The sequence below is a fragment of the Melospiza georgiana genome, chromosome 12 (genome assembly GCF_028018845.1).
Source record: "Melospiza georgiana isolate bMelGeo1 chromosome 12, bMelGeo1.pri, whole genome shotgun sequence".
NCBI lineage: Eukaryota > Metazoa > Chordata > Aves > Passeriformes > Passerellidae > Melospiza > Melospiza georgiana.
This window is the reverse complement of record NC_080441.1, coordinates 9,762,385-9,787,885: the sequence shown is the minus strand read 5'-3', so window position 1 is coordinate 9,787,885 and position 25,501 is coordinate 9,762,385. Positions and strand designations below refer to the sequence as shown.

The following is a 25,501-nucleotide window of genomic DNA, read 5'->3' as shown; positions in this document are numbered from 1 at the left end:
ACTGTCATCTTTTTCAAAAAAGCTACTCTTTAGGTGCTTCAAATTCCACCATTTCTGATATTGAGCCCAATTTAGAGAGGATTTAACAAAGACTTTACAGGCACTGTTATTATGCTTGATCCGAAGAGAGCTTCATGATCAGTGACACAGGAAACTGAGCAGGGAGAGGGCAGATACCAATTCTGTGTCTGAATTAATGGCCAGAGGTTCACCATGAGAGAAGATCAGAATAAACTCAAGCTGACAGATGGCTGATTCATTTTCCCAGGCAGGAGATTCATGCTCATGCTGCTTCCTTTTCTTTTCATGCTTCTTCCTTTTCTTTCTCCTGCAGAATAAGAAGCCCCTCTGCAGGTCCATTTCCTCATTTGTATAATTAAAAAAACCCAAATAAACAAACCAAAACAACCAATCAAAAACAAACAACAAACCCAAAATAACAAACAACAATAACAAAAACCCACCAACAACACACCACCACTCACAATCATTTATTTCTTTAAAGATTTTTCTTTTTGAGAATTGGAAAAATAAACCAGAATTTGTATACTGGATTTGTCCCAAGGTGAGGTGGTAGCTTTGATGGCCTGCATTGAATACGCCATGACCATACTTCTGTCTGTTGAGATGGATACAGAGGGAAAAACTCAATTTTTTTCCCCAGATTTTTGAATCTGGCTTAGTCACTCCTGGGAAATCTGCTCTAAATCCTTTTGAAGATGAGCTATTACATAAGAAACAAAAATAAAGACCAAAAAATGGGTTACTTTCCCATAATTTGCAGGAGATTGCACATCAGTAGCTCCTTAGGTCTTTCCCTGCTCTGTGAATAATTTCTTCCTTCTTCCATTTATAAGTCTCCCTTGTGTGCCCCTATTTCTCACCAGGTCTTTCCAGAACACCCAACTCATGTCTGAATTTTCTTTGATTCAGTAAGTTTCTGCCTGCTCCTTCTGTTAAGGAGCACAGAATCAATTTGTCCTGTACCACTACAAAGGAAGTTTTAACTCTTCTTCATCATCAGCTCTAAAAATGAACAGAATCCCAGTAAATTGCAGATGCCTTCCTGCCAATTGCATTATGAGCAGCAGCTTTACTCAGTCCCCTGTGCCACTTATCACTCAAAGCCCTGAGCTCCCCTGTTTGAGTGAGGTACTCTTTCTATGTCTCATTCTTTGAGAGAAAAATCCCTTAGCTGGATTCTAAAGTTCCATCAGCAAACTGCTGTAAAGGCCACAGCAGTTTTTGGTAGGAAAGAGTGAAAAGCCCTTCCCCTGGCTGCAGTCAGGACAAGTCACTTTCACCTGAGGCATCACCTCACCCTAGGAGCAGGAGCAAGTTGTTGCCAATCAGGCCACCTCTCTTAGATTCAGGACACAATTTGCTCTGTTTTCCAGATGTAGGGAAGTTTCTGAAGACAGGCAAGACATTATTTGTGTTCTGTAGCTAAGTCCAGGCAGAGGGACCATGAATCAAGGTCCATTTTATGAGTTGGGCACTGTGACAGCATCAGTGACAAAGTCTGAGGAGGAAGCACAGGAACCAGAGAAACATGTTTGGAACTGGGTAAGCCAGGTAAGTGGCAGGGCTCCCTTAAAGGCAGCAAAGAACAGAGTGTGTGACAGACAAAGGGCAGGAGTGAGAAGCTGCCAAGAACTGAAATAAAGTCAAGCAGGCCAAACAGCACAACTGATGCCAAGCAAGGGAAGCAGCTTTAGCTGAGAAACAGCTAAACCCCAGTGAAACTGTATCATACTGCATCATCCAGATGTGTAGGGCACCTAACCCATCAGGAACACAAAACAGTTCTCAGCTGCTCAGAGCTCATGGGGCCCTAGACCCCTCTCCAGAACTCTACATGGAGCCAGGGCTTGCCCAAAAAGGGGAGAAAGGAGGCTGGCTTGTGGTTAGGTGAAATTAGAGTGGAAGTGAGACAGAAACAACATTATTCAGCTCAACTTCTGCCCAGGATCATAGAGTGAAACAATTATGAACAACAAAGTCAAATACTTTTGTGTTTAAGCTCTGAAGAAAATCCTCTATTAAATATATGGGACAGCATTCTGTATGTGCAGGCAAACACAAGATTTGGAGGATGTACCTTGGTCTTTTCCCCACAAATTACTGAGGCTGGAACTTAGGGGCCTGAAGGGGAAGTCTAGGCAATGGGAGGTTGTTTCTGACAGATAAAACCTAGGAAGAGATTAACTCTTCAGATCAACTTGTATGGTTTTTTGGGGCTGACCTACCACATTCCCAAAATCCTCTATATATGTCTGTCCCTAACACAAGTTTCCTTTGGTTTAGTTTTCACCATCAAGCAGCTTCAAGGTTTCTTTCAGACTGTGTTTCTCGCAAGTCACTCCCCTACTGCCAGTTGTGTCTGGGGCTCAAGGCCTTTTCTGCTGCCTCAGCTCTGACACAGTGGGTGGTGGAAGCAAAGCAAAGTGTGATGGTGTCATTAGCTGAGATTAAAGGTTTTTGTAAATGGCACAATGCATAACAAGCAGCAAGGAATACAACAGTTTATGACGTGTTGGGGGGTTGCACAGATGTTCAAAACCGTTAAGATAAAAATACTTCTTTCAGACTGTAACTTTCTTGAGTGTGACAGTAGCAGTCCTGCAAAGTGCCAGCTGTGAAGGAACTGTTTTCCCCTCTGTGGCAAAGGGCACACCTGGGATGCTCACCATAAACACTCTCAGTCCCCCAGGGACCCCGCTTCTCCCTTCCCTGTACCTCTGGTTCCAACTGTGGGTCTAGCAGAAGTGAAGCTTCCAACCTGGAACATGGACCTTCCTAAAAGAAACTTGCAATTGCCAATTAGGCCTTTAGGAAAGCAACTGTTGATGAAGTTATAAAAGTCCTAAATTGTGATGCAGATGTCCAATTGATATTTTTGGTACATCTGTTTTGCAAAACACCCTTTTGAAGCAAGAGTGACTTTTCTGGTGCTTGTACCCTGCAGACAGAGCTCCCATACTGACTCCAGTGACATCACATGGGTCAGATATGCAGGACAGGGAGGTAAAGCCAGTCCTGGACTCAGAAGCTTCTCTCTGTAACACAAGAGTTAAGAGGAAGAGATGCTTGACACTCACTTTGGAAAAGCTTGTATTCAGAAGATTAACTATTAGGCTTAAGTGATGACTCTCATCATACACTGCAAAATTAAGGTACCTAAGAGAAATTGTGTCAAGAGTTTTACAGCAAGATCTAACAATATAAAATCAAAAAGACCTAACATTAATAGATTTAAATGCTGTCTTGGTAATCTTTGAAGGTTATAATAATTCACTCTCCAAAATTTGAAGGTGACCATATGCACTTAGAGTAGACCTGGCTTTTCAGCAATTATTGTAATGATTCTTCTAGACGTTTTCACAGTGGGACTCTGTAAATGTCTTTTTCATTTTTTGAAAAAACACCATTTTTCAATCTGAGAGCAAAACTAATTCCAGTATCTCTCCAATACATTTCCAGCATTTATTACTTATCAAGAAATTTGTCTCAGCTAACACAGTAACTATCCAGGCTATAAAACTGTAAATTAGTAATTATCAAAAGGCAACCAAATAGTTTTTGATCAGCTTTAGATATTATATACTCACAATATAATTAATACCATTTTGTCCCAGATTTTTCTTGGGGTTTTGTTTATCCAAATCATTCATAAATGAATATATACCATCTTCTTTCCTGTACTAGGAAAAAGCAAGTTTCTTGGGAAGTTAGTTACAGAGCCATGTTCTCTGAGTTAACACATATAGATTTACAGTAATGTTGTCACTATTGCTTAACAGGAATTCATGGTTAAGAAGAAATTGAAGATATAATCTGAATTTCAACACAGATTGTTTATCATCACAAGCCATTTTGCCTTCTCACAGAAAGCCACATTATAATTACAGCACATTAACTGCTGTACAGCAGCATCAGTAGAGCTGTTGAAGTGACATGACACAGTGACATGACACAGTGGCACTTGCCAAGATGAGAAGGTAATTTCAACAACCTGAATCAGTGTGAAGTCATGGCAGGCGCAGGGGGGAGGAAAGATTTCCTTGATCAAGTTTTCAAGCTACTCAGTAAAACCTCATGCATATAAACCACACAAAAAACTGGTAGGAGGGAGAGTATTCACTCATAGTTCCATGAGGAATTAAGGTGCATGTGGGTAGACTGACCCTAAGGAGAAGGGGACCAGCACCCTTCACAAGCCACGAGGCCAATCCAGCTGCTCTGCACAAGACCAACAGGAGAAGGCTCAGAGGCAGCACTGGAAGCACCTCTCCAGCCTTCTCTGGCATTTGGCCTTGCTGACAGGAGTCAGTCTGCATTACACAGAGGGTGACAAAGAGCATTGTGTAACAACTCACTGTTCAGATCCTCACTGCTGCAGGAAAACGCTGCAAAAGCCAGAAAACCTCCAGCTCCTCCTTTGCTCTATGAAGAGCTGACCTTCACACATCAGGTGCTTGAACTTGCACATCTTGTAAGGCAGATTCTCTTCCAAGTAGCTCCTGAAGACCACAGCAGCAAAGGTCACTGCCCCTGGCAATGCTCCATCCTAGAGAACTCCACTTCAGCTTGGTTTCACATGAACACCATATTCAAGTGCCTGCATTAACCTCCACCCAGTGACAATTCAGTTCCAACCACCCATTGTATTTACATTTCTGTTAATTACAATAAAAACAAATAGAAAAGGTAACTATAAAACACATGCTGATTAACAGCAACACTGTGAAAACTTTAACAAACTATTTGTCCTGTAGCTTCAGACTGCACATATAGCTAACAAAAAATTCCACTGAAGAACTGTGGTCAAAACTAAATTAACCAGACAATGTTAAAATGAGCATTTAAGGACTCTAATTGAAAAAAACTCCAAAAACAAAAACAAAAAAAACCCCCACCAACGAACCAACAACCAATCCCCAAGCTATAATAATTTAAGAAGTTTTTATTGTATTATGAGCTTAAGATCAAGCCTCAAAACAAATTTTTAAGAAGTCCAGACAGCTCCTGGCTGCAGAGGCAGAAGCTGCTGCAATCAGCTGAGTGAGTCTGTGTGTTTCAGACCCCACATTTTAAGGCAGTGAGAAAAAGCTCCACATTTAACAACGACATCAACTCTTTGGGTTTTCTTATTTTAGCCCTCTGTTTCTAAATAAGCCATGCACTTCCCGTGCTTTCTAAGCAACACACTTCCAGGACCTTACTGAAAACCCTTGTAAATATCTCATGTATCCAGAGTAGCAAGTAGTTCTGCTACTACAAATAACATCAAAGAAAGATACTATACAGAATCCACTAGAAGAAAGTTACTGAATACAGATCCTTGAACATATTGCACATCTTCCAGGAAACTCATAAAAATCAACTTCCAAGGCATCTCTGTCCTGCTGCTAACCTCCTTTTCAAAGCCCCAGTGCTTCCACTCCATTTATTTGCATCTTTCTTTTCCATCTCTTTAAACATCCAGCCCAGTATTAGAGGCCACGGAATTTCTTCTGTTTCTTTAAGATACTGAAAATCAGAATAAATTGAAAAAAAGTCTTCCTAATTCAAGCTGTCAGAATTTGATGACTATGCTAATTATTTTTTTCACATTTAGTCTGAATAGAACTCTGATTATCGTTTTTTTTAAAAAAAAACCTAAACCTACAGAGTTTGTCATTTTTATTTTGACACCTCACTAAAAGGCTTTTAATCCTTTAATGTCCCTAAGTGATTACAATTTGAATTGCTATATAGCTGTATCTTTTATAATATTAATGAAAAAGTTGCAGTAAGGGATATGTATCTAAAAATATAAACCTTTTAAAAGTTAACAAGCTTTAGCATGAAGCAATCATGCAATGTAGGACAATGTGTTTGCTCTCCATGGCAGTGTAGAAGGTTGTGTGTGTGACCTACTTCCCAGCTTTTCTCAGACAATTTACATACTACATTTACACCCCAAATCACCTCCTTGCTGAGATTGAGTTTTGCAACAGTTTAAGCTAAATTTGGTCCAGCTCTTTCTCAGACAGGACTTTGAGCTGCCTGCCAGGCTCTGCAGCCTGTGGGTTGGGTGCAGCTGATCCAGCCTCTCTCACATGACTCAGGTCAGGCTTAGGTAACCAACCATCTGCTTCAACCAGTCAGCAGCACACGGGTGCAGCCCTAACCAAACAAGCTATTTCTGACAAGCCACAGCAGCTCAAGGCTAACAACCTCCCCATTTCCCTTGATAGGGACAGAAGACCCTCCCTGTAGGGAAGAATGGCAGCTAGGAACCAACAGGATTGCCAGTCTGTATCTGTCCCAAAAAATCCCTGTATGCATGAATTATCTGAAACGTTCAACTCCTCACAAAGACACAAAAAAGCAAAGTAAAACTGAATCCTTCATGAATTTCTAAGTCATCATCTATTCCCAAGACCAAATTCAACCATAAAAAATAGCAAAACTAATGTTAGATTTATAATTAACAAACTTCAATCTATACAAAGAATAGATTTTATTTTCTCTCAGATTAAAATATATTCATTATCCTTAATAACATTCAGGTTAAATTAATTAATTTAATTATAAAACAAAGAGCAAAAGAAAGCAGCCTTCTGTTTTTTTTTAATGTGAGAATCAAATACATTGATCAAGGAACATCTGGGTTGCACTTTATTTTAAATATTCATACCATTACACAGCAGAGATTTAAAAAAATAGAAAAGGTAGATAATATATTTCTGTGTATTCAAAACTTTAATAACATGAAAAACTATGTTCTGTATTTTCTATATTCTAAACCTTAGTGTGTAGAACTCAAAAATATATACACAGAATGTATCAATAGTTCCAAAAAAGTAAGGAAGTGACATAATCAAGCAGTGATCATAAAACAGCTGTACTTAAATACAAAGCTGTGATACTTTCAAAATCAGAAATGAGGGATGAGTCCAGCAAGAAATAGTTTAAATACTTTAATGTGGCTCTCATTAGAATAGTTCTTAACTTTTAAATTTAAATGCTGCAAACTGACATGAACAAAACTGAAAGATTTCTAACACTGCCAGTGAATTTTAAAAAAGCATTTTCTAGGAGATAAAATTTAATCTTCTCTCCTATGAAAACATAAGTTATGAAGCAGTGTAAAGTATTAGCAAATAAATCAGTTGGGATGACACTGTTACAAAAAAAAACCAAACAAGAAAAATGTCAAACTGAACATCTTTTTGTGTAAGGGGCAAATTTAAAATGAGCCTCCTCTCACAAAGGGCACAGGGTACACAAAATCTCCTTGAGTTGCCTTTTAATCAATAAAATTAATATACCTTTTATATAAAGATGGAACTTTGTGAAAAACAGATGTCCAAAACCAGCTTACTGAAGACAATTTATACATCTGAACCAGAAAAACAGATAGGGAGACAGGAATTAAATTAAAACAGATGAACCTAAAATGTAGCAGAAGTAACCATAAGGTTACAGCAGCAGGTTTGTGTGTATTGTCTGAATTATGTTACAACCAAAGTTACAGAAAAAAAGAGACTATTTTCAATCCTACATAATATTTTGAAAAAGCAAAAATCTCAGGTATAATATACATGTATACAATTATATTTGGAATTAACTTATTTACAAATTTTATATAGGGACAGGCTCTTTGTACAAACTCTATTTGCACAAACTCGAGTCATAGAGTCCTACCAAAGTGAAACAAAGCAATGATCACATAAATAAAGGTTTACATTACTTGGGCTTTCCCATATCAGGTCTATGAACTGAAGTTACAAAACATACATATTTGCCTTTCATACATATTGCTTTTTACATACAAAAAAATCACTTAAGGAAAATAATTTGTAAAGTGTTAAAATGTGTAGAGTTTGACAGCAGAAAATCTAAGTCCTGCCATATGGTTACAGTCTGGAATTAACTGCATTTTTCCCATTATGTTACACATTTTTAAAGTAATAAAACAAGAAACATTTGCATCCACAGGGCTGTGTATTTCACTAATACAAAAAAACTTCCTGTATTTTCATAATATCTTTACGACACAGAGGGCATTCATTAAGAAATTGAGCACATTCCTTACAGGCAACCAGGTGACCACAGGGAATGAAGACAACAGACACATCCTTAGCCATACAGATTTTACAGAGCTTTTCTTCCTGCAAACGTCTTAACTTCTCTTCAGTACTGAGGTCTAAGGAAAACAGACACATAAAAACAAGTTAACATACTTACTACCATTGAATCTCATTATTTTTTTTCTCTTTACACACAAGGACAAGGTGTTCTTCATATGACTTAAAGGTCACACTCTTAAAAAGAACCAAGAAGAACTACAAGAGAGGAATCCTAGCTGCAGCATGGAATCCTCTTTTTTTATTTCCCCTTCTATGCCATTACATCTCCCAGGCCAATGCAAGCAGGGAGTACATCTATCTGTATTGGTAAGAGCTTGAAATACCTACAGAACTTAGGATATGCATATTTCAATCAGGAACCATTCTTTTCACAGACCTCTCTCTGACAAAATTTCCCCAAAATTTGAGCAGAAGGTGAAAGAAAGGCTTGTTGCTACTGGTTAAGTCATTTGGATTTTATTTCTTTTTCTGAGTTTTCCCAATGAGAAAATGAGGATGCAACTTCCCTGTCCCCATTTTCAAAATGCCCATACTTCAAAAAGCTTAAAATCTGTAACACAGAAAGAATCAATCTGGCATTGTACATGAGCTCTTTATTATTCCAATATGCCCCATGTGAAAATACAAAATTCAGAAACCTTCCCCTGCCACTTGGGGGAAGCTCTGCACAGCCAACCACCAAAATAAGGTCCAGTTGCACTGCAAGTTCCTCTTCCCCCATAATGCCCTGTTAAAAATCTTATTAAAAAGAGTGGGTTGGTAAGATCTCAGCTTATCATGCCAACCAGATGGTCTCTGCCCCCCCTATGAATTCACCCATATGCTTGCCTTAAATGACAAGTCTCCTGAATCAGAACTCCTGCATTTGGTCTCTCTGCAGAGTGCACCACAAGGGCTTTCTGAGCTTGACTTGCATGTCCCAGCAAAGGTGGAACAAAAATACTGAATAGAAACACCCCTTAGATGCACACTTGTTCTTATTGGCCAAGAACAAAAATACTTCTACCCCAAGCAAAATGATATATTGTAAATAAATGCACATTGAATACACCAAATACAGCAGCGTGTCCCTGGGTCTATTTCACTTTGCCACATCTATAGTTCATCTTATAACTATATTCTTGCTTTTAGTTTTAAATATTATTGTCACAACAACTTTGGCTTTTTTTAGCACGTACAACCTTTACCAGAAGCATACTAGACTGTCACTGTTACACACCTGTGAGATACCAATACTACTTATTTTAGAGATGATGTTTATAAATGCTGCTACACTCAAATATTTTAACATACTATTTGTTCAGGGTTTTGGTTTTTTTTCCAAATGCCCCAAACCAAATGTCTTTAAATTTAATTTCCAATACTGTAAATTTACTATAGGTAAGACTGGGATCAGAGGGTAAACAGATAACATTAAAAAATATTTCACAGACTAAAGAACTGATATGAAAGTACACACAGAGGTTTTGTAACTGAATAAGCTCATCTTGCTCAACTGGGATTTCATTTGGTTCTTCATCCCTTGTATTTTCTTTATGAGCACTTAAGTCTGCTACCAGATCCTCAACAGATGTGTGACTTTCTCCAGTCATCTGCAATCTCTTTTCCATGGTGTTCCTAATCTCAGACAAACTGAAACCCATGGCTATGGCACTTTGTACCAAAGGATTCTGTAAGAGACCATCTAAAACAAGAAATTAAAAAAGAAACAAAAACACTTTAAGAAGGATGAATCTGATTATCTGACAGTATTGACTACAGTATTCTAAGACACATATTTGCAAACAAATATGTAATCAAAGGAAGCATATTTCCAATTTGAGCATTTTGCTAATTGTAAAGACTGCAGATTTGAGGTTTTTTTCTATCCTAGCTTTCCCAGTCTCCCCTCATCGATTTATATTATAGAAATCCTCCTAAATTTGCTACTAAAGCCAACTACTTCAAAATAAATAACATGTCTCATAGAACTACCATCACAAATTTTGTAGCTGAATGTCAAATGACATTCATCCAAAAAGGCAAAATGGAAAAGTCACATTACATCAATTTTAAATCAGTTCAGAGAGGAAAAAATCCTCATACATGTGTTGAGAGAAACCAATAAATAATTTGAATTTATAAATCCAAAACACAGCACCACCAACAAGCAAGCAGGTCTATCCATGGCAAGACACAACATCACTTTGGGAAACCACTTGTTGGGCTTTCCCCTTCCTTTTACTTATCAACATTGTTCAAATAGCAAAACTTTTGAATTTTTAATTTTTAAAAACAAAAACCTTTTTTTAAAAGGTTCTTTTGTTTTAACTCTCATAAATGAGCAGTATGGGAGAGATTTCTAAGCAGGTTTTGTGTAGCCACTCTTACTGTCAATAGCTCCCATTCCCTGGAATGAAGCTGCTTGATTGGCCTCCTCCTACCCCTTTGATTGTTTTGTCTTTTTACTGCTTGCTATTTGTGAAAAGCATTGCAGGAATGTGTAATTCTGGAAGACATAATAAACTACTTCAGCTTGCTCAGCTTCCTGGCCCTTGCCACTGGACAGACCAACTCTTCCTGCCATGAAGAAGGGCTGGTTCTGGTCAGTGTTTAGCATTCATCCCACAGCACTACTAATTCCATACTTGCTGCACACTCACTAGCTCTAAGACTCAGTCCTATGCAACTTCTTCCATTGCTCACAATCTTTACTTAACTATATTTACCAAATTGTAATAATATTTCCTCTAAGAGAAATAAAATGCACTTTGCAGTTCTTTAGAAGCAATGAAGTAATGGAAGAATATCATCCAACATTTTGCCTGTAGTGCTTTATTTTAAAACGTAATAGGGTTATTTTTAAAGTTAACCATTCCTGTCACTATACAGTCAAATATGGATATTCCAAAATAGGGGAAGCCATTTGTTTTAAACAGATACCTTTAGGCATTATTGTCCCTTCAGCAGCTTCTGTCTAAAAGTGAAATATAAAGAAACAAAATTACAATTCTGGAGAAAGTAGAAGGAAATACATACAGTTACTAAATTAAAAAATAGCTGTTTGATCTCAAGTTATTTTAGTGACTAAAACTATTTCATCTGCTCTGAACATGATCAGCATTTTGTTATAATTTTAACCTATCTCTGCAATAACCATATGTACACATTTCTTAGTCAACAAAAGAATTCTAAAACATTATCAGTTTTACATTTTAGTGACTATACACAAGTTTAACAATGTTCTACCAACAAGAAAAGAAAATGTATCTGCTATTATTCATCATCCACCTTAGGCTCCCAGGCTATAAAACAAATGGCACCTGTTTAGTATCCAATATCCCACATTCCCAAGGTGCCCTGGCTGGGATCCATAACCCAGGCTATGGAGAACTGGGAGATGGCTACACTCTGATTGACAGAGCCAAAACACACTGCAATTCCTTCACTTCCTGCCAACCAAAGTGGCAGCAGGTGGATTAAATGATAGCCATGCAATTAAAAGATAACTTCATATAAAAATTGTTTCTTTTTGCTATGTTAACAAAATTATTAATAAGCAAGAAACTTACTGTTGAATCCGTACACCCATCTTTTAAGTGAACATTATTTATAAATTCTATCCCCTTTTCATTTCTCACAAATCTGCACCTAAAAATAAGAATATTTAGATTTAATAGAACTGCATTAGCAGCAAAAATTTGTTACATAACTATGGAAGCTTTGACAAATTTCCTACAACATACAGATTGCCTGCTTTTAAAATCTCTAAATGTTTAGTCAACCTCTGTGATGTCACTGGTATATTTCTAAGAACACTTAAACACTTAAGCAGTACTTATCTTTCTCACATTTTTGGTAAAAAAGAAAGCTTAGGAGTTGTTGTCCATGACAGCTCATGACAGATTTCTAAACATAAAGGTTCACTCAAATGAAAAACAAACATTTCTTTTAGTCTTTCACAATCAAAGCAAACAGTCACTGGTGAAACACGTGCCTTCCATGCTTTCTTTCATTATTTTCCAGCCAGCCTTAGCCTTCCCTACCAGAAGATTTCGGGAATGCCACAACTCCTTGACAAGAGTTCTCCAGCTCCAGCAGTTCCTTCACCTTCAGCAACAGCTGCTGTGAGAATGCCACACTGCCACTGAGGATGATGTGCAAAACCTCAGAACAGATTTTAAACAATATTGGCAGTCCTTATAAAAACTGCTTCTGCTCCTGCTACTACTAGTACTGTCTGAAATCCTTAATCCTTTCAAATTAGAGAGAACTATATTCTATATTCCATGCCACTAACCCACTTTGGGTTTGTTTGCTCTGTGGCAGCTGTTTAGTCATTTTATATCTTGTATAAGTTACAAACTTTTACAATACAAAGCTATTAAAACAACCATTACAATGTAGCATTTTGATAACAAGCAAAACTCCTCAGATACATATTGACAAAACCACACAATTCTTGCTGACAAAGCAAACATTGGTTAAATCCAAACACATATCTTCCCTTTAATAATGTTACAAATAAGACAAAATTATTATAAATCTAAACAGTATTAAACCATAATCAACCTTCTCAAGCCTTTATTAGTATGCACTGCCAATAAAGTGCAATATACTGTAAATAAATCAGACACACACAAGGGATACCTTACCCAGGAAACCATTTGGCATGTTGATCCCAAGGGTCCTCATTTTCCTTCCACTCTTGCAATCCTCCACCACAGTGGAAACACACAACATGATCACCCTTACCTGAGGAAACACACAAGAATGAAGTTGCACACTTTGTGTGGGCATAATACCAAGTTTTCAACTACGATGTTACACTAAGAAAAGAAGTATTGCTTTTACTGATTTACAATTTCAGTTGAAAATAACTGAAAATAACTCCCTTTTAACAGAGGACAACACACATGATTTGAAACAAATGTTCAGGGGAGAACTGAACTTAATGAAACACAAAATAAGAGAAGCAAATTTCTTGAATTTTATTTTAGTAAGTAATTATATAGATAAAAAACCAAAAGCTGAAAATAATCTGTTATCATGGAGCTCTATCCAATGGTAAACAAGCCTGAAGATGCTTGCCACAAAGAATGAGAGATGTTTACATGGCTTTGTGGTCCTCTATTTCCCATTAAGATCAACAGGCCCTAACCAGCAACAGCAAAACCAGCTGAGGAGAACTGCATCCTCTCTGTTCTAGCACTGTGCCTACTGTGATCCAAGACTGCCCCAGAAAGTGCTTAAATATTGTTTTTATTGAATGAGAGGAGGTATGGGTGGTGTTTCCACAGAGAGTTAAATGCTCCTCAGGCCACAGGGAGCAGTTTTCACAGAAGTTGCCTGAAGAGCCCTCAGTCTGATAAGCTGGAGCCCAGCTAGTGCAACTCCACCATACAGATCTATTGGTACTTCCATGAACCCAAGGAGAAATCAATAAAATAGTTCCAGTGGGTACAAATATTGCCCATTTATAACCTACACAGGAATATAGCAAAGATTTTATTTATGGCCACAAGCAAAATAAACATAATTATACTATAAAGTTCTGAGACTTAGCAAGAGAGAAGTCAAGTAAGACGAAAGCAAGAAATTACCCCAGATAATCCCCTTTTCCTTGTGACTGAGTAAGAGCAATACTTTGCACTTGTGCATTATCTCTCAGTGTGGAATTTCAAAGGGCTTTAATGGTACTGTGCAATTCCATCTAATTTAGAAACCAATGCACAGAGACGGTGCCTGATCCAAATCAAACCCTACATGTCAAAGAGTAAAAGCTCTTCCACTGGCACCACTGTCTTCATAAAGTAGGCAGTAGTGGCATTCACTGGTTTTGGGTGTCCACATGCCATGGTAATGCAAGCTCATGTTAAATACAATTATACACCACCTGGATTCTGGACTGTCTCGCTCACAGCCTTTTGTACAGGCCACAGGCCCAGTCCTTACACCTAAGGTCTGGGGGACAGCACTTTGTTTCTTAAAAATTATTACTCAAATAATTGTCATTGTGAAAGATGTATTATAAAGGTTTTAACAGGCAAAAAAACATACTTGGTTGTTTTACTGCTAAGAATAAATTTATGATCAAGTCCACACTTTGCTAGTAAACATACTCATTACAATGTATGCAATTTTACATAAAAACTGTGAAAAGTAGATTACAGAGTAATCAGAGTAAACAGATTACAGAGATTCTGGCAAATTGTTTTGCTGGATAATGCCCTTTTCTGACCCACAGATGGGGCAACTGAGAGGCATTTTAAAAAATGTCATTCCATTTTCAGTCTCATGAGAAGGATGAGACAATACAGATGTTATAATTCATGCTATCACAATCAGAAGCCAACTATTTCTTCTCTACAAACCTATTTCCCACACTGTTGCATATAAAAATTTTTTTAAATTGTTTTTTTTTCCATAACAAGACACTTCCTCATGTACAATTTCTTTGTAAAAGGTATTAGTCATTTCAAGGTCTGACTTACCTATGCTATAGAACCCAGCTTCAGCAAGTTGCTCCTTGTCAACAGGATATATCCAAGATAAAAACGTTTGTAAACGTTTTCCATATTTTGCCATAGAGGGATTCCTTGGGTACTGTGCATTGTTCAGACCACTTACACCAAGGTCAGAAGGAACAGATTCACTTGAAACATTTCCTACATCCCGGCCCAGGACAAAAAGGCATTTGGGAAAATGCCTCTTGTGTTCTGACCAAGCTCTGTCACCGGGTTCCCAGTTCTTCAATTTTCCACCACAACAAAAACATGCCACTTGGTCACCAACACCTGTGTAATAAAATCCAGCATTAGCTAATTCCTGTGGTGTCAACTGGCCATTGAGGGGCCAGTTATGAAAAGACTTTAATCTCGTTTCTTCACTGCACATCGCAGGGTTTTTAGGATACAAAGTATCTGACATATCCACAACCTGCCTAGTTCTCAAAAGGTAATCTGCCTCCACATCAGGGTCATCCAGAGCACACGGGAGGGCTGAATTGCTGGTACCATTTTCAGTTCCATTCTGGTAGTTCTGGGTATCAGGATCCATGCCACTTTCCAGAAAAGCAGATTCAGTAATAAACTTGCAGTTGGGGGCGAGCTGTTTGTGTCTCTCAACTGCAGAATCCCCAGGCACCCATCCTTCAACAGTAGTATGGCAACTGAAGCACTTCACTTTGTCACCTTCTCCAGTATAAACAAAGCCAGCCTGGGCTAGAGCCAGCACAGAAACAGGACAGTCCTGTGGGAATCCCACAAAAGTTCCCCGTCGCTCCCGCTCCTGTGCCCAGTCCTGGGCCCCGCCGGTGTCCGCAGAGGCTCCCGAGCTCGGGGGCACATTGCACGTCATCTCCTCACAGGCAGGGCTCCCCTGCACGTTTCCTAAACAAAGAACACATGTTTGAATTTCCCAGAGAGAAGGATAGATCATACCCATATACAACCCTGGAAAATGGCTAAATTCAACTACCATCCTTTATTTATTAAAATAACAACTCCTCCTCTTCTCCCCCATTTCACCCCTGCCTGCATTACCTGCCATATAAAGGCAAACAACAAGGTATTAAAATCAAATAACAAAACTTGTAAAGAAAAGCAGAAAGATCAAGATGTCTTAAAGGCCTATAAACATTTACCTTTTAAAGGTTTATACCTTTAAAAGTATGTTCTATTTCTTAAGGAAGATTGCAAGAATGAAGTCAACAAAATACAAATAAAAGTTCTGGCCAAAATCATGCCAAAAGGCTTCTGAACCTGAAATACAAAGTTACTAAATTTAAAATACTGATCTGAGCCAGACCATAGTTGCAAGATTTTAGAGCTCAATTCTCAAACACAACTATATATTAACCTCATATGAAGGCCATCACATTCCTGCCCATTACAGGTGGGCAGACACAGGTAAAACAGTCATCAAAAAGAAAAAAGCTTTTTTACTTTTCTTATATTGCAAAGACACACCTCAATTTATATTTTAGCAAACTATCTTGTGAAATTAACTATAAAATATTTCACTGGTTGAAGTGCTGGGCATTGCTTTAAAGATCAGTGTGTTGGGAATACCCAGACCAGTGCTCATGTCCAGCATACTGCTTCCACTTTTCCACACCCTGCCTACACCCTCTAGAAAAATTCCTGTGCTCCTGCCATCACCCCAGCTTTTCCTCCCTCCCCTACCTGAAGGAATGTCATTGTTCTTAGCACTTGTCACACATTCCTACCCCAGCCTATACTTTTCCAGGGTGAGTACCAGCTGCCAGTTCTGCCTCATGTCCCTTCTGTGGCAGAAGGCTGCTCAGAGCACTCAGACAAGCCCCATCTTAGCTGAGGATGAAACAAAGCAGCTTGGCTACAGCAGTTCTTGTGCAAGAACCACAAATTGACAGTGTCATCACCTTCCTCCCAACATGGATGAAGTCAAAGCACAGTAAACATTCATGTCTTGTCCAGACAAGTGCAGTGATACTATGAACTTAAAAAGTCTTGGCTATTGCTGATCACATCTTAAAGTGGTAAATTAAATTATGAGACTGCCCAAATAAACTTCTTAGCACAAAGCAGTGATAGTTCAGCAAATAGCAAAAAGAAAGGCATGTAAGGAAAACAGAGTATGTACTTAACTGAACAAATGTTCTTCTCCATTTTCTATAAGAATACTGAAATATATCTATTTCCAGTCTGTATAAGGTAGGCCAGCACACAAAAATATAGCTCCTCAAGACCTGCATTAATATTGATTATACATTCTGGAATGCAGATGTTACAATGATTACTTCTATAACACCACATGTAGCTTCTACAAAACCTTTTTTAGGGTTCAAAAAGGGAGGAGGAAATTAAAATGCCTATGTATTGCAGGATTGCAGCATCCTCTGCCAAGATGACAAAGACAATTAGGCTGTGAGCAGGTGAAGGAAACGTGACGTCAGCCACCTGGCATGGGTGCTTCATGCAATCATGGATCCAAACTGAGCACCAGCCTTAATTCCTTCTGTCTGTCACTTCATGACTAATGTAATAACACTACAAATTATCAAATTATACTGTGCCTTTCTGGTTTAGCTTAGCAAATTCAAAAATAGCATCTGAATAAATTGCATTGACTGACCTACAAATCTGACCTATATGCTCGTTCTGACTTTGAAGGGCAAAGAAACCCAAACCAGTAATTACATTTAGTAATATGAAAGTTGTCATAAAACATGTATTTTTATATACATACATATATTGAAAACAATTGTTTTTTAAAATGAAATCCTAAAAGGTTTTATGTTTATTGCTCATGTTTATTTTCTTATAAAGCCTTATTTTAAAGCCTCTAGAACTGTTACTGTAAAGATCTCAAGTGACCTTAAGCATCTATCACTACTACACTGCATTCATGAAAGAATTGGTATTACTCAAAACTAGTTAGCTGCACAGTAATTTCCTTATCTGTGTGCCTGAAAGACTTTCTACAAGAACACAAACAAAGCCTACCTCACATCCTTCAAAAACTCCTTCTCAAACTGTCCATTGAAAAAACCAAACCAAACATATATGGCTTTTGCTGTATGAATAGCAGCATACCTCTATTTCTATTGTATTTACATAGAAATGAGTTCTGAAACAGTGAAAAAAAAATTCCTATTTAAATTTTTTAAATTTTAATTTTTTGCTTTATGTACATTAGTTTTTTCTACAATGCCATGGATACTTCAAAAATCCTTTGTTAACATGGTGAATAAAAAAGATATTATGCCCTCCCCATGGTGATAATGAAAATATTTGCCACATTTGGATTCTCTGGAGTCAATCCTCACAATCAAAACAGTATGAAAAGCATGTACCAAGAGAGCAGTAAGTACTGACACAGGGAGTACAATCACAACAGATCAATTCTTTAGTATGAACTAGCTGCTCTTTCAAATTATATCAACCACATAATTTAATCATGATCACTTGGAGCAGAAAGGTTCAAGTATCACTCTAAAAGCCTCACCTAACTCCTGCAATGACAGAAGCAGGGCCAGTCCCTCCCAGGAAGAGGCAAGGTCTGACAATGCTCCAGCCACACCACACCTTCCCTTCCAGCAGCCCTCAAACATGGCTGGTTTACATTTCACTATAGTTGTATCTATGAGAAACATCTTTATCAAGCACTGAGGCAAACTCCTTGCCTGTGTAAGTACTGTTTCATATACAATATTAGTACTACTTTAAATAAAGCATCATCTTCAATTATTTCTATTTCAAACAACTAGTAGTTAAAACCAACTACTCATAGTGTAAAATTACAGCTAGCTTAGGAAGACTACTTCAGCACATGTTTTTTAGCAGCTGCCTAACTCCAGTTAGTTGGAATAATGATCTAGAATGATATCTGGCACCACAACAGCACTCAGACAGATATTAACTGTAGCAGAAAAATGAGTGAGGGTAAATTTTTTAAATAGTTTAGAGCTGAGAAACATAAACTCACAAAAATCTGCCACCTAAAATGGGCACACAAGACTTTACAATATATACCAGTAGCCAACATGAGGTCAGAGTACAGTCCATGTAGACTGAAGGTAATGAAGCCATTTTGCATAGGTTTTAATTAACCACATGAGAATTAAAGGTAGAAGATCCAGAAATGTTAAAGATCATCTTCACTTATAAAAACTAGATATTTCAACTATTATTGAAGCATTATATATATTTTTATACAGTGAGTAAACAAGTCTATTTTAGCCTGAAAGGCTTCTAGAAGATAAGCCAAGCTTAATCCTGATTTTAAACATCTGAAGGCTATTTGCCACGAGACACCACCCTCTTTCAACCTGAATTAGCAATCTATATAGCCTACTGATTATTGTTCAGAAGAAAAAGTAGAGACAAAAATATATAGCAAAAATGTTAACTTATTCAAAATGCAAAATTGTACATTGTGGATCTGCAAAACAAACATGTTTAATTCAGCCTTACAAATATTAAGAGGTATTGATTTTATGCAAAAATACAACATGATCATATTACCTAGATTGGAAAAGGTTCAAAGGAAATGTACAAAACTCACTTTTCCCTTTTAAGTACATTTCACTAGATGTGATTATTTCCATCCTTAACCCCAAACTAGACTGGCATTACAAGGAGTTATTTTTAATTCATTTACATGACTAGCACAGCAGTAACCTCCAAGTCAGCAATCTCCTTGCACAGCCTCGTGTTCCTGACCAAAGGGTACATGCTAGTATTTACTGTTGGCTGAATTTTGAAATGTGAGTAGTGCACCAAGTAAATATCAAACAGAACATACTGTACCAGCTGACACACAGATTATGCATATGTCACTTCAATGAACTTCAGTTTCTGCTTGCTCAGCTGCAATTAGATCAAGGAAGGTGCATGCTGCTAACTGAAAACCTACCTATAAAGATTAAAATTACCACAAACATGATATATTTAAACAGTGTTTGAAAATTTAAGTGTATTTATATAATTATCAAGAGCCATTAAAAAAAAAAAAAGACCTATTTAGATATTTTTGATTTATTTTAGAGAGAGGGTGTGTATCTACAGAATGCCTCCTGATTCAGTGCCAAAGCTTACATAACCCTATCAGCTCAGCTTTATTTGTCTGTTCTTCCAACAGGTCCTGCTTAGCCTCCCATCAGGGTTTGTCATCACAGGAAGTCAGTCAGCTGCTCAAGGTTATAGTAGGCTATTATATCCTCCTAATTTCTGACTTAAGTCACGAAGACTTTCATGCTCTCCCTGTCTTCAAAATGTACATAACCAGGCCAACAGAAACATACCATTCTGAGAAGTATTTGCACAGTGATTTTCTTCATGAAGAAGTCATATGGGTATGGAATAGGGAAATAAACAAAAAAAGATGACTTCATGGCTGCTAAGGGCAGAGAAAGAAAATCCTTTTGGAGAACTTCCAAGTTAAATGTCATCAGAACTTTAGCTGTATGTATGAGAGGGAAGGAGTAAATACCAGCTTCTGTATGAAAAACTGGCAGCCTGTAGCCCAAGTAAGATACTGCTCTTGTGGCTAAGAAACAAACAAAAAAAATACTGAGTCAAGAGGGGTTATTTAAAAGAACAACCAGTAGTAAAAAGTGCCTATTAGAATCTGCAGTGCCCTGAGATGCACCTTTCCTAATGAGCTGAGCTTCAGCTTTCAGTGCTACATCCTTCTTTCACACATAATTTAAACTCCTAGCTGAAGAAAAATATGGAAAAAGAGGGCGTTTTTCATCAGGGAGATATTATGATAAGAAACTTCAGCTACAGCAACATGACTCAAGCCACAGCAGAACTGCTGAATCTCCGGGATTCCAAGGCAAAGCTGCAGAAGCACCGGGCTGGCACCTCCTGCCTCGGCCTCTGGCGAGGGCGTTCCCTGCCCCGCCAGTGCCACCGCCCGCAGCAGCCACGCTGCGATCACCGATCATCACCGATCATCGCTGCCACTGAGCTGCACTGAGGGAGAACAGCACCCCGAGACCCAGCTGCACTGAGGGAGGGAGAACAGCACCCCCAGACCCAGCTGCACTGAGGGAGAACAGCACCCCGAGACCCAGCTGCACTGAGGGAGAGAGAACAGCACCCCGAGATTCAGCTGCACTGAGGGAGAGAGAACAGCACCCCGAGATTCAGCTGCACTGAGCGAGAGAGAACAGCACCCCGAGATTCAGCTGCACTCAGGGAGAACAGCACCCCGAGACCCAGCTGCACTTAGGGAGAGAGAACAGCACCCCAAGATTCAGCTGCACTGAGGGAGAGAGAACAGCACCCTGAGATTCAGCTGCACTGAGGGAGAGGGAACAGCACCCCGATTCCTTCTGGGGTCACAGCAGGAATGCTTCACTATTAGAATAGGAAAAATCTGCATATATCCATATATGTGTGTATATATATGTACATATATATATACGCCCATCATAAAGGGTATTTATACACACACAGCCCTCATCATCTTGTAAACTTGGAAATCTCTCTTGGATTCTCCATTATATTTTACTTTAATCCATTATATTTTACTTTTATCCATTATATTTTACTTTTAACTTTGACTTCTTCTAAGGAACAAATTCTAGGGAACTAATTCTAATATTTTACCGAAAACAAAATATGAAAGCCATTCCTGTTGAAAATACTCTGCTTGCCTTTCTATTTAATAAGAAACTCTCCAAATCATTGAAGGGGAAGGACAATGATCTGCAAGACATGTGCAGACTAATTTTACATTTTATATGACAGGAGTGACACTCAATTCAAGCTTTGCAGAATGCCTTCTTCATAATAACAGCCTTTCAGTCTTCACACACAGCTATATTTTCCATGTTTAAAAATCTTCTTGAGCCTGACTTTCAATCATCATGCTCAGAATATCCTGCATTAGAACTCTGTAAAAAAGATCCCATGCTATGAAAAATAAAAAGCAGCAAAGGACTGGACATTTTTAAACAAAACAATACAAAAGGTACTCACAACAGTTTTCCCTAAGGAATTAGCATCCAATCAGACCAAGTATAGCAATGGACTAATCAAAGCAGATACTGGTTTCATTGCTATTGTCCACCAATCTTTAGAACAAAGTCCAATATTTACATTCCTGTTGGTAGGAAAAAAAAAAAATGTTAGAAACCTCTTTCACATAACTTCAGCATTGTTTGTGAAGCCACAACTTCAAAGCTATGACAAAAAAAAAATTTAAAATTCTGTCCCTTGGACAAGTAATCCTAATTAAAATAATTAAAATATAATCTAAAGCTGAAAGAGTCTGAGGTCAGGGAAACTCTGAAATGTTGTTAGATGTTTTACTAAAACTAGTAAGGGACATAAATTGGGGATACTCCTTAACATTCAAAGACAACAAAACAAAATCCTGGAATTAAAAACTAGAGGGCAGAAAAAAGGAGAAAAAAATGTAAAGCAGACTTCTCAGATCCAGACTTCTCTCTCCTAGGAAATTCTGTGTTTGATTATAAACTGGATTTCTGGAACTCTTCAGCTCCCTGCAGCTGTACCACCCACCTTGGGAGGAGAGCAGCACAGAGAAGTCCTATCACAGGTACACACAGCCAGAAATTAAATCCATTTCCATACTTCTAAAACTGAGATATGAACACACATTTCCTTATTTCTCTGATAACAAATGCAAGTCTGTTTCGTATCAGTGGGAGCAGTCAAAAAAACCCACACCAACCATTCTCATCAGCATTCTTTCACTTTTGCTGCTGACTGCAAAGGGCAAGGTCAGAGCAGATGCAGAACAATCATTAACTCATTCCTTTGCCCTTCTTGGCCAGTGCTGTAGGTGCCAAGCTTTTCATAACAGGAACTACTTGGGATTCTTTAAAGGACCTCAAAGAAAACTGCAAACCAGTCAAGTAGATAGCAAAAGGAAGCAATTTAAAAATTAAAAATATCCAGATAAAAGCTTAACCAGTCAATTCATCACACAAAAACTTGCTTTCTTAGAGACAATACTTCACTGTTCTCTGTTACATGAGTGATTTACTTCAATGAGTAATTACGTAAATCTGTATCCAATGAGCAATTACATAAACCTGTATCCTACTGCTCTTTGTCCAGGTATTAGATTAAAAAAAAAGGTATTTGACAAAAAGATAAAAGAGTTTTTTTTCCTGCAGTTGGTTGCTTTTCCTTTAAAATTAGTCTACTGTAAGATCTTGTAGTTTCTATATGAACTAAATTCTCCCTGTTAGCTACCTGAAGTATTTGCATTAAAATTGAAACTTAAGACTGTAGCAGCAAAGGGATAATGAAAGTAGTGCAGCAAACATGTCTGCATTTTGCAGTAGATACAGATTAAAAACAGTGCAAAAATTACCCAAACCAAAACGCATACTTACACCCATTTATAGGGCTTTCTGCAGGAAGACAGAAGCATCAGACAAGTAGTACAGAAGCAGAAATACACTTACTGTTAAAGAGAAATATATAAGCATATAATCAAAGACATTGTGCAAAAGAGAACTGCTTGAACTTAAATTACCAGTGAAAAAAATTACTTTCAGTGAACTTGTCCCTATAGAATTCTTAATAAATACTGTAATCGAACAAAACTGCATTTTTATTAACAAGAAGCAGTCCTAGAAAGTGATGGGCCTAATAAAAATTAAAATAATAAAAGAGTGGGCAAGGAGAGATAATATTCAGATATGCCAAAAGAACCACAGAGACCACAGAAGCGCTTATTAGCATAGAGCATTTTTCATCCACTTTGGCCAAGAGCAGCACTGAAGGTTCGAGCCGGGCACGGCTCGGGACGGGCTCTGGGCTCCTCCGGGCAGCCCCGGCCCGGCCCGGCCCGGCCCGGCCGCTCCCGCGGGCGGCGGCGCGCCCGTCCCCATGGCAACGCCGCACCGGGACCTCCCGCCGGCTCCGGCAGCGCCCGGGGGCAGCGGCGGCCGCACCGGCCCTCGGCATCCCCGGCACCGCCGTGGGGGCACAACCGAGGGACCGAGCCCCCCGCTCCACGCGGAGAGCCCCGCCGAGCCGCCCGGAGCAGTGAGAGCCCCCAGCGCGGGCAGCAGGGGAGCCCGGCCCACCTCCGGATCCCGCAGCCGCCCCGGTCCCGCCGCTGCCGTGGACACTCACCGGGCGCGTCCCATCCCGTCCCGTCCGGTGTCCGGCACCGGAGCCTCTCTCGGCAGCGCTGTCACCAGAAGATGGCGGTTCCCGGCAGGCTCAGCGCCGGGGAAGGAGCAGCGCCCCCTGGCGGGCCGGTGGGGGCGCGGCGGGCGGGCTCCCGCCGGCGGAGGGCGGCGCGTGGCGGCGGCGGGAGGAAGTGCAGAGAGGCCCCTCAGCCCGCGGCCCCTCAGCGCCGCTCGTCCTTCCCCTCAGCCCCCTCAGCCCCTCCGGTCCCCACTGCCCCGCTTCTCATCCCGCTCAGCCCCTTCGGTCCCCACTGCCCCGCTCCTCATCCCGCTCAGCCCCTTCGGTCCCCACTGCCCCGCTCCTCATCCCGCTCAGCCCCTTCGGTCCCCACTGCCCCGCTTCTCATCCCGCTTACCCCCCACAACCCCCTCAGTTTCCTCGGCCCCACTCCTCAGCTCCTTCCGTTTGTCTGTCCGGTCAGCGCTTCACCTCCCAGCGCTCCCGGCTCCGTGCCGGCCTCGCCTCTCCGCCCTCAGCACCTCCAGCAGCCCCTTCATGTCACACCATCTTCTCCAAATGCTCATCCCAGCGCTCTCCTTGCTCTCACCTCTTGTCCCCGCAGAATTACAGCTTGTTGTGATTTAAGTCTGTTAAACCATAATTTTTTTGGAACTTGAATTTCCCAAATCAGACAGAAACCTCAGGCTATTTTCTTTATAGCCAAAAATCATCTAATCATTCTCATGGCTAAGACTAAGATGGTCCTGAACATTAAAATGTTGCTTTAACCTTTTTCTGGTTTTTAAAATCTCAGGTGATCTCACTGCTGACCCAGCACATTTAACATTGACAGGGTACTTGGCTATGGGGACCTGCTATTCTCAGGAAAACCTGGAACAATGTTCTCAAACTTTTGTGGTTTTCCCCTCGTGCATGTGAACAGTAAGAACTCAGTTTTTGCAGACCCTCGAAGACTTGTGGCAGATAGTGTGGACAATTTCAGGAGAAGCAGTGTAATCATACAATATATTAGAATGTTTGCAGATTCCAGGGCTTACACTGAAAGCCCTTTTGAGTAAGGATCGCTTCTCACTTTGTTTTCCAACACCTACTGAGACCACAGTTTGATTCAAAGCCTTTAGTTATTACAAGTAACTATAGTACAAGGTAAGCAATGAAATAGCAACAAACTCACTTTGATCAGAAAAAACATGTAATGATCATTCAGTAAATCAAAACCAATACTCAATAACTTAGGATGCAATTCCACATACCACTTGCTCTTTTTTCAGAAAAGAATGACCTGCAATCTAGAACATAATATTTAGTGATGCAGCACAGTGGTGATGCTGAGCCTATAAGAAATAAACAGCTCTATTGCAGTACTGAGTCACATCCATCTAAACTTATTCCACATCTGTCCAAAGCCAAGATTATTTATTTAAGAACCTTTGGCACAATAAGAGGTTTGCACCTTAACACTACAATGTGAACATGAATATTTATTCTCCTAAGTCTTCGTCATACCACATTATTAATACATTTGTTATTTTCTCAAAGGGCTTTGCTCTATTGAGGTTTGATATTTGTCCAAATGAAGCAGATTGTTTTCAGAGGTCACAAAGTGGTTTTGCAAATACCCACTTTCAGGTTTTGATGTCTAAATCAAGAACTATGGTAAGAATTTAAATTGAAAAGCTCTCACCCCTGCAGGAGCTTGGATTAGATCACCTCCCAGAAACCTTTCCATCAAAAAATATGAGATAAAAG

The 25,501-nt window shown here is 39.3% G+C and overlaps 1 protein-coding gene across 4 annotated transcripts; it reads right to left on the bottom strand.

Annotated features, from left to right (window-relative positions):
* Window positions 1–6,643: 6,643 nt before the first annotated feature.
* Window positions 6,644–23,816, bottom strand: XIAP (X-linked inhibitor of apoptosis). 4 transcript variants are annotated; one of them, XM_058032884.1, is made up of 8 exons: window positions 23,732–23,816; window positions 21,596–21,719; window positions 14,615–15,511; window positions 12,776–12,875; window positions 11,693–11,771; window positions 11,064–11,097; window positions 9,601–9,825; window positions 6,644–8,197 (listed from the first exon to the last, which is right to left on the bottom strand). In XM_058032884.1, exons 3-8 carry the CDS (start codon window positions 15,477–15,479, stop codon window positions 8,004–8,006), a joined length of 1,497 nt encoding a protein of 498 aa, XP_057888867.1. In that variant the 5' UTR covers window positions 15,480–15,511; window positions 21,596–21,719; window positions 23,732–23,816; the 3' UTR covers window positions 6,644–8,003. The 4 variants fall into 4 exon arrangements, with proteins under 4 accessions (XP_057888867.1, XP_057888870.1, XP_057888868.1 ...); XM_058032887.1 differs by lacking the exon at window positions 9,601–9,825; XM_058032885.1 differs by lacking the exon at window positions 21,596–21,719 and having other exon boundaries at window positions 23,732–23,809.
* Between the last annotated feature and the right edge of the window lie 1,685 nt (window positions 23,817–25,501).

Bases quoted from the DNA above. Each gene is read 5' to 3' on its own strand.
- XIAP (XM_058032884.1), bottom strand. From the start codon at position 15,479: ATGACGTGCAATGTGCCCCCGAGCTCGGGAGCCTCTGCGGACACCGGC. The intron at 9,826-11,063 runs GTATCTGTTTAA...TTCTTGTTTTAG, and splicing joins AGGGACAATAATGCCTAAAG to ATGGTCTCTTACAGAATCCT. The intron at 8,198-9,600 runs GTGTGTACTTTC...TGTTTTCCTTAG, and splicing joins TATTCAGTTACAAAACCTCT to ACCTCAGTACTGAAGAGAAG.